At 48.3% G+C, this 14,421-nt stretch overlaps 1 protein-coding gene across 4 annotated transcripts in view; it reads right to left on the reverse strand.

Annotated features, from left to right (window-relative positions):
* Window positions 1-8,807: 8,807 nt before the first annotated feature.
* Window positions 8,808-14,421, reverse strand: part of PGM2L1 (phosphoglucomutase 2 like 1) — a 41,007-nt gene continuing 35,393 nt past the window's right edge. For all 4 annotated transcript variants that reach the window (XM_056327603.1, XM_056327602.1, XM_056327604.1 and 1 more), the window contains 3 exons: window positions 13,424-13,613; window positions 12,750-12,883; window positions 8,808-9,861 (listed from right to left, as the gene is read on the reverse strand). In XM_056327603.1, coding sequence (XP_056183578.1) covers window positions 9,759-9,861; window positions 12,750-12,883; window positions 13,424-13,613 — 427 coding nt within the window. In that variant the 3' untranslated portion in view covers window positions 8,808-9,758. The remainder of the gene's footprint in view (window positions 9,862-12,749; window positions 12,884-13,423; window positions 13,614-14,421) is intronic.

Consider the following 14,421-nt stretch of genomic DNA (forward strand, 5'->3'; position numbering starts at 1 on the left):
GGGTTAGCAAAACCAAGACTTGTCTCGTGCTTTTTTCGGTTCCCAAAGATGGATGCGTGTTTAGAGAAAGCCAGCTGCTGTCATGTTTCCATGCAGTCCCTTTCCTCGAAGGGCTTGGCCAGGGGGACATGAACCTTCCCACGCACCAAGCCTTGAGCAGCAAGCTGCTGCCCGAGTGGAAAGTTACCCCGATAGCTCCTTGAGCTGAACGAAATGCAGGATTTAAACAGCATCTGTGATACCAATCAAGCAAAGGATACTGGGAGCCCTCTGCAGTGGCTCACCGCTGAAAAAGAGGGGAAAACCCCCAAAATGTCTATTTACATGCCCGGTGTATGGGATGTTTATAAGCCACCAGTGCTTTGCAACCCAGCATGGTCTTTCAGATCCACTTTTCCTTCTCTATTTTCCAAAGAGCTCAGCCTTTCTTGGGCCAATCTGGCTGAGGAGGTGGACGTGGTGCAGCCAGAGTTGGGCCAGGCAACCCTGCCTGCATTCACCACCACCACCCCGCGCACATCCTTAGGGGCTTTAGGGGCTCATGTCACTGGACCAGGGCATCCCAGGTGTGTTTCAAGAAGCCGTCATGCTCAAGTTTGGTGGAAGTAGCTCCATGATGCCCAGAGCTGTAGGAGAGGTGCTGAGCGTGGTCTCATTTAGCGCAGAAGCCGCCAAAAATACCAGTGTGGCAGCTGCTGTTTGATTTATCAAGTGGAAATGACTGGGCTGCAGCATCATCCTTATCCCCTCTGAGCACAGGCTGCAGTGCCCCAGCACTCAGGCAGAGAAGAAAATCAGCCACCGGCTGCTTCCCCCTTCCAAAAATACACAGAATTAATAACAATTAATTCTCCCCAAGCAGCTTCACCCCTGAGAAGCTTCACACCAGGCTACTTCATCCTCCTCCTCCATCAGCAGAGATTAATCCAAACCTACAGAGGGAGGAAAAAAACCCAAGCCCAACAAACTGCTTCTTTTTATTTATTCCTTTAGGAAGAGCAAGTGGGAGCTGCTACCTTAATGCACTGGGGAAACTGAGGCACAAGCAAAGCCAGGCCAAGTTCCTGGTAGCAGAGAAAGATCTAGGCAGAAGAAAACGAACAAACAAACAAACAACACAGAAATGTATTTCAAACCTCAGCAGAGTTCACTTAAAACTCTGGACAGCTTTGGGACCTCCAAGCCTGGGACAGTCCCCACTGTGTCCTCCCTCAGACTCAAAGGTGGCCCCTGCACCCTGCCAAAGAACTTGGGATTAAATAAGATCCTGCCTGTTTACCTTTGAGAGCTTCTAATGAGCCAAGGTGGGATAATGCTGGGGGAGGGGGGCTTCTGCTGTGGCTGAGCACTGACCCACTCAGCACAGCTGTGGGTGCCCAGCGGCAAGGACGGGGCTGGAGGCAGCAGCACCAGGGAGCTGGGGGCTTGTCCTGGGGCAGAGGGGACAGGGTGGCAGGTCAAGCCCTCGGTGTGACCCCCCCGCAGCCCGCCCTGGAGTGGCAGGGAGATGTAGAGCAGGGGTGGACAGGCACGGGATGGACAAGGGACAGGCAGAGGCAGGCAGGGCACCTCGGGCTGATGGCATCTGGGCTGGGGGGAGGTAGCTCCCCACACCCCCAAAGGGGTCTGCACACCAGCAGCTGTCCCTGCGCCCCAGGGGCACCCCCAGAGGCTGCAGCCCCACAGCCTCATGCCCTCCCTGCCGCACAGGTCCCCAGCCTGGGGCCACCTCATCCCTCCCGGGGTGGTTTTTCACCCAGGTCTGGCTCTGGGCAGCCCCCCAGGGAGCTGGCACGGCAATGGCCAGGCAGATGGGGAAGGATGTGTTTCCACTGATCAGCCCCAATCTGGATTATTTTTCAAAATAAACCTGCTTTCCCAGCTGGTTTAAGCAAGTTTTTAGCATGTTTGGGACAGGCTGGATTCCAGTGATGGGGGAGAAGCTGCCAGGGGTGGAGGTGATGGAGGGGATCACATGCCTGCTAGCTGTCCCTGTGCCACCAGGCTCCTGGCATGTGCTTGGAGAGCGGGGACCAGGGCATCTCTGAGGCATTTTTGGCAGCACATCACCCAGCTCATGGGGCTGGGATCATCCCATGGTGGGTACTGCAGGGGTGGTGGGGGTCTTTGCTGAGGTTTTCCCCCTATCAAAAGCTACTGAGAAATAATTTACATTGAGGGACTGGTGTCAGGCCCAAAGTTCATCTCTCCCCCATCTCCCATCCAAAGCAGAGATGGGATCTCCTGCAGCTCCCATCAGGACAAAACAGAAAAGGCCTCTGGAGATGCATGTCCAGGAGGATCCGCGTCAGCCGGTTTCTAGGGTTTGGGGATGTCTCAGAGGGCCAGGGTGAGCAGGATCAGCCTGAGGCAGATCAGTATCAGTCCCTCATCCTGCATCAGGATGCACCGGCACAGATAACCCCACAGAGCTGCTCCATCCTCCCAGCACGTTTCCCAAGCACTCGCCAGCCTGACATTTACAAACACCTATTTTTAGATTACCTTCATCACTTCTAATTGTTCAGGCTCCTCAGCCTCAAAGGACACATCCTCAGCTTGGATGGTGACACAACGAGTCCCCTCCCTGTGGGTCCTTCCCCCTCCTGTGGCTTTACACCAGTGTAACTGGCCCCAGCCCTTGGCCCGGGCGTTGCTAATGCTGCCACATTACAGCTGCTCATGGCTCCATTCCCTCCCCATCGTGCTACAAATTGCACAAACCTTCCTGCTTCAAAGGAAGCCCCTGAGAAGGACATTTCTGTGATGCCCTTCTGGGGAGGTTTCCACATTCTTCATGAAGAGGAACCAAAATCATCTCTGTGATGCACAAGAGGAATAGCTACATCCCACATCCATGGAGATGCTCCTCTGCATAGGCACAACGAGCCCCTGTGGCCCAAGCCCATGGCAATCCTGCTCTGCTTGGGCAAGATGGACCCCTGTGCCCCCAACCCATGGAGATGCTGTACTGCATGTCCAGCCCCTTTCCATCCCCATGGGAACCGTTTCCAGAGCAGGGCAGTCCTTCCCTTTGGGATGGCCCAAACTGGCAGCCTCCAAGGTAGGTTTCCATACGCCACTTGCAGCCATCTGGCAAGGCAGCTCAGGCTTGGGAGAGCAGAGCACCTGGGGACCAGGAGCACCCCAGGAGCTCAGCTTGGTCCTGCCCAGCTCCCTGTCCCTTGCAGAACAAGGGGACATCCCTGCGGTGCAGCAGGGTGATGTTGTGCCATTGGGGTAAGCATCCTGAAGGCTGGGGGGACCCAAGGTTGCAGCCATAGTCCTGGGGATTCGCCTCCTGCCCTGTCCCTCCCAGCTTGGCAGGAGCAAGCCCAGCATGGCAGTGGCACCAAGGGATCAGCATCGCTGTCACCCTCTTGCCAATGGCCCTGCATCCCACAAGCAAGGTCCATCACCCATGGACCACAGCTGGTGTTCAGGTGACATGGGCTGAATTTGGCTGTGGTGCTGGGCTTTTGGGTGGCGTGTCTCTTGCTCCGTGCCTCAGTGTCCCTTTTGGGGAGCACCTCAGCTGAGGGCCTCCGCTTAACCCCAGGGACTGGGTTTTGGGGACTGCTGGCCCTGCTCCAACACCAAGCCCTTTAAAGGGACTTCAGGTGCTCCAGCATGCTGCGTGCAAGTAAAAATCACTCTTTAGCTTCCCCACATAACGTGATGAGAGGAAAGAAACCCGCATCGCTTCTTGCTGCTCTGGCACGGCCACCAGCCCGCGGCCTCCACCAGCCCACAGGGCACCAGCCACGTCCTCCCACAGTGAGAAAGATCCAACCAGCAGGACAAAACCATGAGACCCAGGCTGCGGGGATGTCCCGTGAGCCCTCAGGGACAGGCCACACAGGCTGGGCTTGGCACCTTGGTAATTAGTTTGGTCGATTTAAATGTCAATTTAGTAATGAGACCTGAATGTCAAGCCAGGCCCGGCTGTCTGCCAGGACTCACCAGCCTCCAGTGACCGCGGCTGCCCCGGCCTGGTGCGCCCAGGTCCTGGTGCTCCACCAGCAGCATGGGTGGACCTCGGAGCCTCCACGGATGCTCTGGTCCCCCACGCTGCTCCCAGGTGCCCTGAGGGTGCTGTGCCAGCCCGGTCCTGCTGCTCCGAGAGGAGATGTCCCTGCTCAGCAGGGCTAAGGAGAGCAGAACCTGGTCCTGGGGTCCCCCTCTCCCTGCCGAAGCACGCCCCGCTGCTCAGCACCCGAACCCTGGGGATGCCCAGCCCGGCCCTTGCTTGTCCCCGCAGCTTGGCCGGGACGTGGCGGCGGTCCCTCCGCACGGGCCGGCGGTGACACCCAGCGCCGGCTGCGGCAATTACAGACGGGTGGGACCCGCGGGGGCTCACAGCCCCGCTGCTCCCCCTGCCCCCGCTGCCCCAGCCCCGCGGGGTGCGGAGCGGGGTTCCGGCTCTCCCCGGAAAGCACCACCCGCTGTGCTGCCAGCGCAGCGCCGTGGGGAACTGGGAGCTAATACTGGTGAGCGGGGAGGAGGGGGGCGGCGGTGGGGGGGGGGGGGGCTCTTCCACCTTGGCAAGGAGAAAAAGAAAAATCCAAGAATTCCTACGCAGGCCTCCAGGGTGACGCCTGCAGCCGTCGCTGAAGGGATGCGGGAACGCTCCTGGCCGTGCCGCTGTGCGCTCAGGAACCACCTTACACCAACCTTGACGATGCTTTAAAGCAGCTTTGAAGTATTAAAGCCAAGCTGCGGCGGAATCAGCTCTTGCCTCAGAGTTTACAGTGTGCATGAAAGCTCCATAAAATCCCCATCAGACGCTGATCTCCTGAGGGCAGAGGGAGCAGCAAGAAGATGGTCCCTCTCCCTCACCAACTCCCCCGGTTGGGACCCCATACGGAGCTGAAACCTTTCTTTTGGGTGAATGCCACCCCTGGGTTGGACCCACCCGCACCAGCAGCGCCCACCCCAGCTTGCCTGCAACCTGCTCCTCTCCCCAGTCCCCTTCTCCCTGCCCCGGGCTCACAGACCCTCTCGTTTCCCTCACCAGCTCCCTTCTAAGCCTTTGCCCTTCCAGAAGCAACTTCACCCCTAGAACTCCAGCCTCTCCTCACTCTGGCTTGTGCCTACCTGTCCTACAAGCCCCAAAGATCAACTCTCTTCCCGCCTGCTCCGTGGTGGCATCAGTGGTAACTTCAGGTCAGTCCTCAGTGCTCTGCCCTGGGACACCTCCAGTGCCGAGCCCCTTGGAAATGGTGTCACAGTTGGGCAGGAGAGATCTCACCCGGCATCAGAGGGATGAGGCTCTGAACAGCTTCTTCAGGAAAGCTGAAGCCCCAGGGACAGCAGCGTTATCCGAGCAGCACACAGTCTATTCCTCCCACACCGAGGGACAAAGCGTGATCCACCAGCTCAGCTTTTGGGGCAATAGTCTTTGACTGAAGAAGACTGAAGTAACATGAAGGATTGCTACTACGAAGAGAATATTTTATTACTTATAACACTTCATTCAACTAAATCCACATAGCAGTACACACAAATTCTTCAGAAAAGTGCAAATTCTCACTCTGTATTTGTAATATGCCCTAGTTTTACAGAAGAACAGACATCAGGTAAACAAGAGTACTGATCCAGAACTCCCCAGGACTCTAGACAAGGAGAACAACGCAACTTCAGGGACTTCAATCACCTTGTACAAAGCTACTCTTCAAGCACACAAGGGGCAGGGGAGGATGGAAAGTGTCCGGGCTATCCAGATGGACTCCAACCACCCAGGCATCACCATGCAAAGAGCCCTCTCATCTTACCTGGGGAGAGAAGAGGGCAAAAACGGGGAGGGAGGAACACATGACAAAATGAAGCTATAACAATAACTAGTTTTAAAATAAAAGAGAACATCTGAGTGCTTTCTAAGGCAGCCCACATGTTCCACCCTGCCTCAAATGACAGAAACCATCCGCCCACCTTCTGGCTTCCCCCTCAATACTCTGGTAGTTTCACACCAACATGCTCCCTTTAATAACCAGGAGCTAAAATCCCTAATGTTTCAGAAGCCAGACAGAGGGGACACAAAGTGCTACCCTGGTACCGCTAAGTCAGGGAATAACGCCAGAAATTCCCCCATGCAGGCATCCCCCAACTAGAGAGCGTGCCACGGCTTGAGATCAGCCAAGAATTGCCCAAGGCAGGTAAAGGAGCCCCAGGCAGCAAGTACTACATGTTTAACTCACCTCAACGTTTGAAATGGAAACACAGAGAGTTTTAATTCTTAATTTACACTGTGGATGACACAAATAGAAGGAAGAGCTGGGTATTTGAAATGACAGAAATTAGGGGACCCACTCAGGCATGATCCCAGTTCTCCCGCAGCCCAAGGGAAACCTGGCTCCAAGTTGCATCCTGCAGGGGATGCAACGAAGGAAAGGCAAGCGAAGCAGAACTCACTCGCCACCTGAACAGGACACTGTGCCAGTAGCAAACACAAAGCAGGGGCTACACTGCTCTGGGCTACAGCTAGAGCTGTCCTTGAAGCTTCCAGTCAAACTCTCCCCTGTTCAACACACTGCCTCCTTCTCTTCCCCACAAGCGTCTGATTCACTCACGCTGGGGCAGGAAGCATCCTTCAGAGGTGCAGAAGGAGAGATGAACAGCATTTGAAGCTCTTCAAACCACACACTGGACACTGTATCACCACTAGAATAAAAAACTCCAGCTACAAGCTCAGCACCATAGACGTTCAACCTTGCCTGCCAAGTCTCCTCTACTTACAAAGGCCCTACCCGAGGCCCACAGAAGCACAACTTTACCATGTATCTGAGTGAGATTAAACCTGTCACATCAAAAAGGGAAAATACAAAACTAAGCCCTCCTAATTTTATCAAATGCTAAAACCAAATCATTGGCTGTCCGATTACAGTTTAAGCCAATGACTGGCTGCAGAGCAACCTTTGAAAAGGTGTATTTTAACTGGAAGCACCTAGTAAACAACATCCCCAGCATACTTTGATCTACTGTCTGCTTCCTAGTCATGTTTGACAAGCCTTTGTTCTTATCTGAAAAGTAGGGAAGAGCAGCTGACAACTGAGAGAAGGCTGTGCACAAGCCCAACAAACTCTAAGGTGATGTATAACAAAGTTACAGGGCAAGGAAGTAAGAGAATTACAGTCCTTCACGGTAACAGAAATAAGGGAAGCGCAAGATCAGAGGGAGGAGATAAAAGGAGTTCCACAAATGGAACAGTACAAATAGATCAAACAGTTCAAATACAGTAGGAAACCAGTGGTAGCAGTGGTTTAAAAAACAGCAATAGTTGTTATACCCTTTAAAATACATTCAACACGATGTGCCTGTTGCTGTCATTCCAAAAGCACTACTACATCTACAACTTACTGCACAAATCTACTGACGAGAAGAATCCCAGATACTTAACTCCCTGTATTTGTTTTTCTTTTTAAATAAAGATATTCAGGCTACAAACAGTTACCAATTTCTACAAAAGCCGATTTGAAAACAATGACTATTTTCTTCCATACTGCATTTATAACACTTGCCTACTGATATAAAGCAGATCTCACTGGGAAGTTGCAGATTCCTGCTCTTTGTAGGGGCACAAAGTAATTGCCACAAGATGTAACTCCTAATGCTAATTGCTACAATATACACACGGCTGGACTCATCACACATGCTATGCTCTTTACAGTGTTTACCTTTGTTCAAAATTACGTTTCACTTGTTCTTTTCTGTACTACTAGTAGGCTATTTAACAACAAAAATCAGAACACCTAAGGCTTTAATCTGCTGTCAGTGGAACAAACAGCAAGACCTCCCTCAAACTGAGTGCAGTCGGGATCCGGATCTGCACCTTTCTGTGAAAACTGAAGACAAAGCAGCAGTCAGAAATGCCTTCACACCTCCTGAGACATGCCCAGCGCTGTACAGTAACATGAGTATACTCTAAGTGTATATTTTTTCACCCATTTTCCCCACCACATCAGTCAAACGTACAATCAAGAAGAAAAAAAAAGTTTTTGGCATTAGATACATTTCACTCAATTGCAGAACAATTTGGAAATATTTTCTCTTAAAATAAAAATAAATAAATATTAGTGGCAAATAAGAATTTGTGCAACACAGACCTTCTGCAGTACATGTACATTCATATACAGCAAAACACTTATCCACGGTTATAGTGCAAAGCTTCTGTCAGCATGAAATACCCAGTACCCGCACAGACACAGAAACCTTGGTGCTCTTTAAAGCCATCTAGATGCAACACGTACAAAACCACTCTGCGCAATCCTATGGCATCAAGCTGTAAGGGTATAATAAAATGGAGGGCAAATGTAAAGATTCAACAATAGTGGCAAAACAACGGCTTGAACTTAAGTGCATCTTGGGTTCTTTTCACGTAACTTTCAATACAGCGGTTAAGCGTTCAGTTTTATCCATTTCTTTTATTTAATTCGTGTCAAGTGACAGCAGGAAGATGTCCAGAACATAATGGACTTCATTCTGGAGGCGTCTATTAGTAATTCGGAGCTCATTAGTAAGTATTATTCTCAGTTAATCAACAGGCAGTTTTTCTTGAAGTGTTGTTTCAGTTAAAGTATCTTCCACGGCCTTCCTGTGCCAAAACAGTTTTTATTTGCTGAAATCCTAGACATTTACATGGGAATTTCTGTATCGGTATTTTTTTGGAAAAAGTGATTAGCAGTATCACTTGCTACTCAAGCAAAGGTAGGAAACAGATAGTGGGACATATTTGCCCTAAAACAGAGAGAGTAACAGTAATAGCAAACTGCTATTCCAACAGAAATTAGCTTACAAAATATGCCAAAAAATTGTGATTTAGTAACTAAAAGTGAGTGGCATCACTGTCTCACCTCCACTTTTTTAAATACACAAGACAGTATGAATTCAAGCTATCAAAACCAAAACTGTCACTAACTGGAATTTTCCTTGAAAGTTACAAATTTCTGAAACCTTTACTAGGGGAAAAAAAAAAGCTTATGACCCTTCATAGATGTGGGACAAAAAATGCTTGCAAAGCCTATGTAGTTAGAATGGGCAATTTAACCATGGAATGAGTAAGTTTCTATGCCTTTGGAAGCCTTGGAAAGGCACAACGTAATTCAAAACCCAGACTGCAGGTGTTGCCACTATTGTTTCACTGTCAAGTAAATATTTTAAGATACACACAGGAAAGTTACAATGCACCAAGAGCACCTTTAACAGAAGGATATTTAAGTAGCTGAAAAAAATGTCATATTGACAACTTGCCTAAACAAGAAATGCTAAGCACTGAACTCTACTTCAACATTTTTGGAAATTAAGACCTGTAACAGTGATACCTACATTCACACACAACAGCTAGGAAGAAGCAGGCTTTTTTGTCAGTCAAACATGACCACGACCCGATTCTAAAACCTTTCTGCACAAAAGGTATTGGGTACCTGAAATTAGTTTAAGACAAGATCTAGTGGCTAAGATCAGCTGCCTTAAACCTACTAGGGCAGTTCATTTGCATTGGTGTGGTTTAATTAGTCTTTTGGTCAAAAGGACAGAAAATTGTAATGATAAATTCCATTCTTTTTTATCCCTTCTCTTTATCACAATTTTCTAGTCCAGATTTTGGTGAGAAGCCTGACAAAATAATACTGCTTCTTTATAGAATAAAGATGTAGCTGTTTAACACACACACACACGTATTAAACTGAGTTCTGTTCTTGGTTCCTTTGTTTCACACGGTGCAGTGCAGGCAGTTAGTTCTTTGAACACCAGTTACAGGAGATCTAAGCAGAACGCCAGACCAGTCCATTCTTATCAGGTTCAAGAAAATTCTCAATCAAAGCTTCGATAAGCTTCTGAAGCTCTTCTTCCAGCACGCCTCTGTCACTAAAAAAAAAAAAGAACAATACATGTCAAAGGTCTGAAACACCAAACATCTATTAAAAATAAAAAATAAAAAGCAAGATCCGATGGTGATAGACAGATCTGTTATGTTTCCTACCAGCATCAACATGTAGAAACTCCACCCTGCTTATTTTAACAAGTTACTTTTCAGTAGGAACTACTGCAATATTAATTTAAACTTATTTAATTAGATTTACAAAGTAATTGCCACCAGAGGGCTCAAGGCTAGCAGAGAGGACACACGAAGGAATGATTGCAAAACCAATGCAAGACTGGTCAGACACAGACTGTAAATGTATTGAAAAGTAAGAAGGAAGAAAAAAAAAAGTAGAGCTAGATACGCTATATTCTTCTCTACACAGTGTCCAGATGGCCATCCAGGGTATCTGACTGTATTTTGACTACAGTGCAATTAGAGGGACTGAGTAATCAGGTACAGTGTCACGGCTCACAAGAGGACACTGTAATATACTGATCCTTTCCCTGTTTAAATGCCCAGACATCCATTTGAGCAAAAAGACAACATCCACATGCATAAACACTAATGCATTGCAACACCCTTAAAATGCATAAACTTCTGCTACGCCAGGAGTCTCGCTGGAGGGAGAGGAACTCAGTTTGTTTTTAACAGAACAGGAAAAACTAGCTGTTTACGTTTGCTTTGTTCATTTGTGGAACTGGCAATACATCACTGCCCCTCAGGTCAGCACTTCCTTTATAAAGAAAACGCCCAAAAATGCTGCAACAAAATTGACCTTCCTGATGTTGAGCTTTCAAGAATAATCAATGAACAGCACTCAGAGAAACATTTGCAAACCTGTTACGGCAAGGAATGCCTTTTGAGGTCCCTACTGACCATTTTATGCCTTGAACCAGGGAAGCTTAATGGCTTTTCAGTTTAGGATCAGAATCGTTTACATTAGCAAAGACCTTTAAGACCATCGAGTCCAACCATTAACCCAGCACTGCCGAGTCCATCACTAACCCATGTCCCCAAGCACCACATCCACACATCTTCTGACACCCCCATGGGCTGTGCCTGTGCCAGCGCTTGGCCACCCTGTCGGGGAAGACATTTCTCCCAGTGCCCACCCTGAACCTCCCCTGGTGCGGCTGGAGGCCGTTCCCTCCTGTCCTGCCGCTGGTTCCTTGGGAGCAGAGACCGACCCCCCTCGCTGCAGCCTCCTGCCAGGCAGCTGTAGGGAGCCAGAAGGGCCCCCCTGAGCCCCCTTTTCTCCGGGCTGAGCCCCCCCAGCTCCCCCCGCCCCCCCAGAGCTGTGCCCCAGCCCCTTCCCCAGCCCCTGCCCGGCTCTGGACACGCTCCAGCCCCTCCGGGTCTGTCTGGGGGTGAGGGGCCCAATGCTGAGCCCAGGGCTCGAGGGGCGGCCGCACCAGGGCCCGGCACAGGGGGACGGGCACTGCCTGGCCCTGCTGGCCACGCTGCTGCTGACACCGGCCAGGGCGTTATCAGCCATTTCATATTCCAGATAATAACTGCTATTAACCACAGGCATTACTAAAATGAAAGGTCAACATATTTTTCTGACTTACCAGAATGAAGAGCAGCAAAAGCCCAAACAATGCATCAAAGCATTCTCAGGTACTTAGTTTCTCTCCTCACTGCTCTTACTTATCTGGCCTTCACTTGTGTTAAGGTTAGGTTTAAGGCAGTATTGCCAGCATTTATTTCTTCCTCGTTGGTGCAGCCATTTGCCTCAACTCTATATTACTTTTTCTTTGGTATTTACACCAGACAGTACCTTGCCCACTGCCAGATTCACGGAGGCACGTTCTAACTCAAGTGAGAATTTCCACACCCACATAAAAGTGCATTCATGTGCCAAACCATCAGAAAGCTCTCTGACCAAATTAATACAAGCTTCTGACAAGAGGTGCTGTATGGGATGCAGGGCTCCTACCACCTCCCTGACCTGCTCTTATTCCACGGTCTATTCAGAACAATTTAAAAGTGTGATTCAAAAGATGGGCCGTACCTGTATTAATTCACTTCACGTAGCAATAAACCATGTTTTAAACAAATCTTCAGCCAACTGTGGAAAGCTGTTTAGGCATGGATTTGTGTATCCCTTCACATGCACATTTCACAAGCAAAGGTAAATCTACCACTTCCTATCCACCGACTGCCTAAATATGACCAGAAGATTGAGTGATAAAAATATGCACACCTTGAATTCCTGCCAATAAGTAGAAGTAAATACTGAATCACAGGCCCCTCTGTGTTAGTTTCAGTTCTCTACTCCACAGCAACATTGGGATGCAAGTCTAAAAGGAGGGGTACTCACGCAATTTAGGTTAGGAATTCGATTCGAGAGCCTGCTTCTCTCCATTAGCTAGACTGAGAACCTAGGTTCCTCACTCACACTCCTGATTTCAATACTGTAAACATACCCCATGGTTCCCCACCTTCCTATCCCCCTTAAACTGGAAGAAGCTCAATTCAGGTGGCTATCCAAAATGGACCAACCTCTAGTTACTATCCAGAAGCTCAGAGCAACACAGCAGATTCCAAAATGCAACAGGAATCCACTTGATTTTAAGCTTACTTGCCAGTAGCAGCACAGCTTCATCACTTTTTAATTCTAAGTGAATGAGAAATTGGGTTAATAAGTCTCCTACTATAGCAGATGCTGAAAATTCAATTCTTTGTCTTATCCACTACAGAGGAGATCCCTCGTGAGCAGGAATGTGCAGTGCTCTGCCCAGTTTAACAGGCTGGAACAGTCAGCTGAGGCTTAGGTCTCCAAGGAGGCAGCAGAGGAATCCCACACCAGGCAAGGAATCTATTTCTCCATACAGACTTTTCAGCCCAAAAGCATCTTTCAACACGTGTATGCAGACCTGCTACTGACCTCTGTTCAGGCAACGCACACATCTCTGCATAGTACTTGATCTTTGGTTCTGTTCCACTTGTCCGAAGGGTGGCAACACAACCATTTTGAAATGTAAAAGTGATCATCTGACTGCTTTTACTCACTGGCAGCACCTACATAAACAACAACAACATTTTATTACAGAACACTTCAGCCAACACAGAAGTGTGGGGGGGGTGGTTTGTTTTTTTGTAAATACAACATTCAGTACATACAAAGCTAAATAAACATGTTTAAATCCCCTGCAGCATACATCCACCAGCCAATGCAACAGTCTAGAACAAGTTCAGCTCGACAAGCCTATCACCTAGATCAGACTCAGTATTTCAGGAAACAGGATTCCCTCTTACTCCCATTGGAATTCCAACATCTGGAAGCCTGCTAGACAGTTTAAAAGTTGCAGGAGCATCAAGCTCACTTCAGCTAATAAAGTTCATTCATAGTTATATCAGAGTAGTCAATACCATAGCCAAGCCATTTCACTTTTAAGCATTTTCCCCCCAGTAAGTGTCATTAAGCAGTCTTAGTAGATGATGGTAACTATCCTGCCATCTTAGTTGACATAGTTAGTCTTTCTGTGTAGTTCTTGGTGTATTTATCTTTCAGTCTCTTCAAAAACCAAACCTCTCCTGCAAAAATACTTTGTGACTCACCGATTTCTTATTTGGCTGGCTGCTATCGTAGCCAGTGGTAATATCTCGTACATGTAATATATTGTAAATACCACAAAAGTCTGGATAAGACTGAGAGCCATCGAAGTTCCGAAGTTTCTCAAATATCCTTTTGATAGCAGGAGGATCATAGCACAAGAAATAGGAAGTCTTTGATATGTGATATCCATACCTACAAGCAGATTAATATTTTCAGTTACAAGATTCAGAAGTTTTCTGCACATTTGGTATCTAAATAAAGCCCCTGCTTGGAAAAGCAGTAACAGAGTAAGAATGCAGTTCTCACAGCTGTGGAAACAGATATTTATAGGCAAATGTTTGGACTCTGAAGCAGATTTCACTGCATTACTCACATCATTTCAAGCTATTTTTAAATGCAAGTAAAGGTTTCAGTTCCAAAGAAATAAAAGCTAACCATTTGGCTAACTACAGCCTTGCTAGCCCTCAGGAAATTAATATGCAGTATCATTCCTACACCATCAAAAACTGTCTGCCATAGCCATGGGACCAGGCACAACAACAGACTATTTCAACAGCCTCTGAGGAAGGTGACCGATTATTTCATCCAAGTTAAAACTACTACCCCCAGTCAGACCTAAAGCAAGCAGCGCTCACCAGGTGCAGCAGCCGTGTTTGCATGTTGAAATTGAAGCTGTTCTTTGCTACACGCCACCCACTCCTCATTCTACAGAGACCCTTCTCCGCAGCTTTCAAAAAATTAAGTGTGACTGAATGATAAATCTTTCTTTAAATAAACACATTTATCAGTGTGACTGGGAGATAAATTTTCCTGTAGGGCTATCATTGACAGCTTTTCAATCCAGCTGTGCATTACCGGTTTTGCTGCAGTCTGCATATGAAAGACAGAACTCCGAGTGCCACAAGGAGATAAATACTGACCATAGTTTGTGTTTTATCATTCCAAGGTTTGAAGGGCCACAGTCTGCCCTTCTGCTGGGCTGGCAGGAAAGAGTGGCATA

Source organism: Falco biarmicus, chromosome 2 (genome assembly GCF_023638135.1).
Source record: "Falco biarmicus isolate bFalBia1 chromosome 2, bFalBia1.pri, whole genome shotgun sequence".
NCBI classification, from domain to species: Eukaryota; Metazoa; Chordata; class Aves; order Falconiformes; family Falconidae; genus Falco; species Falco biarmicus.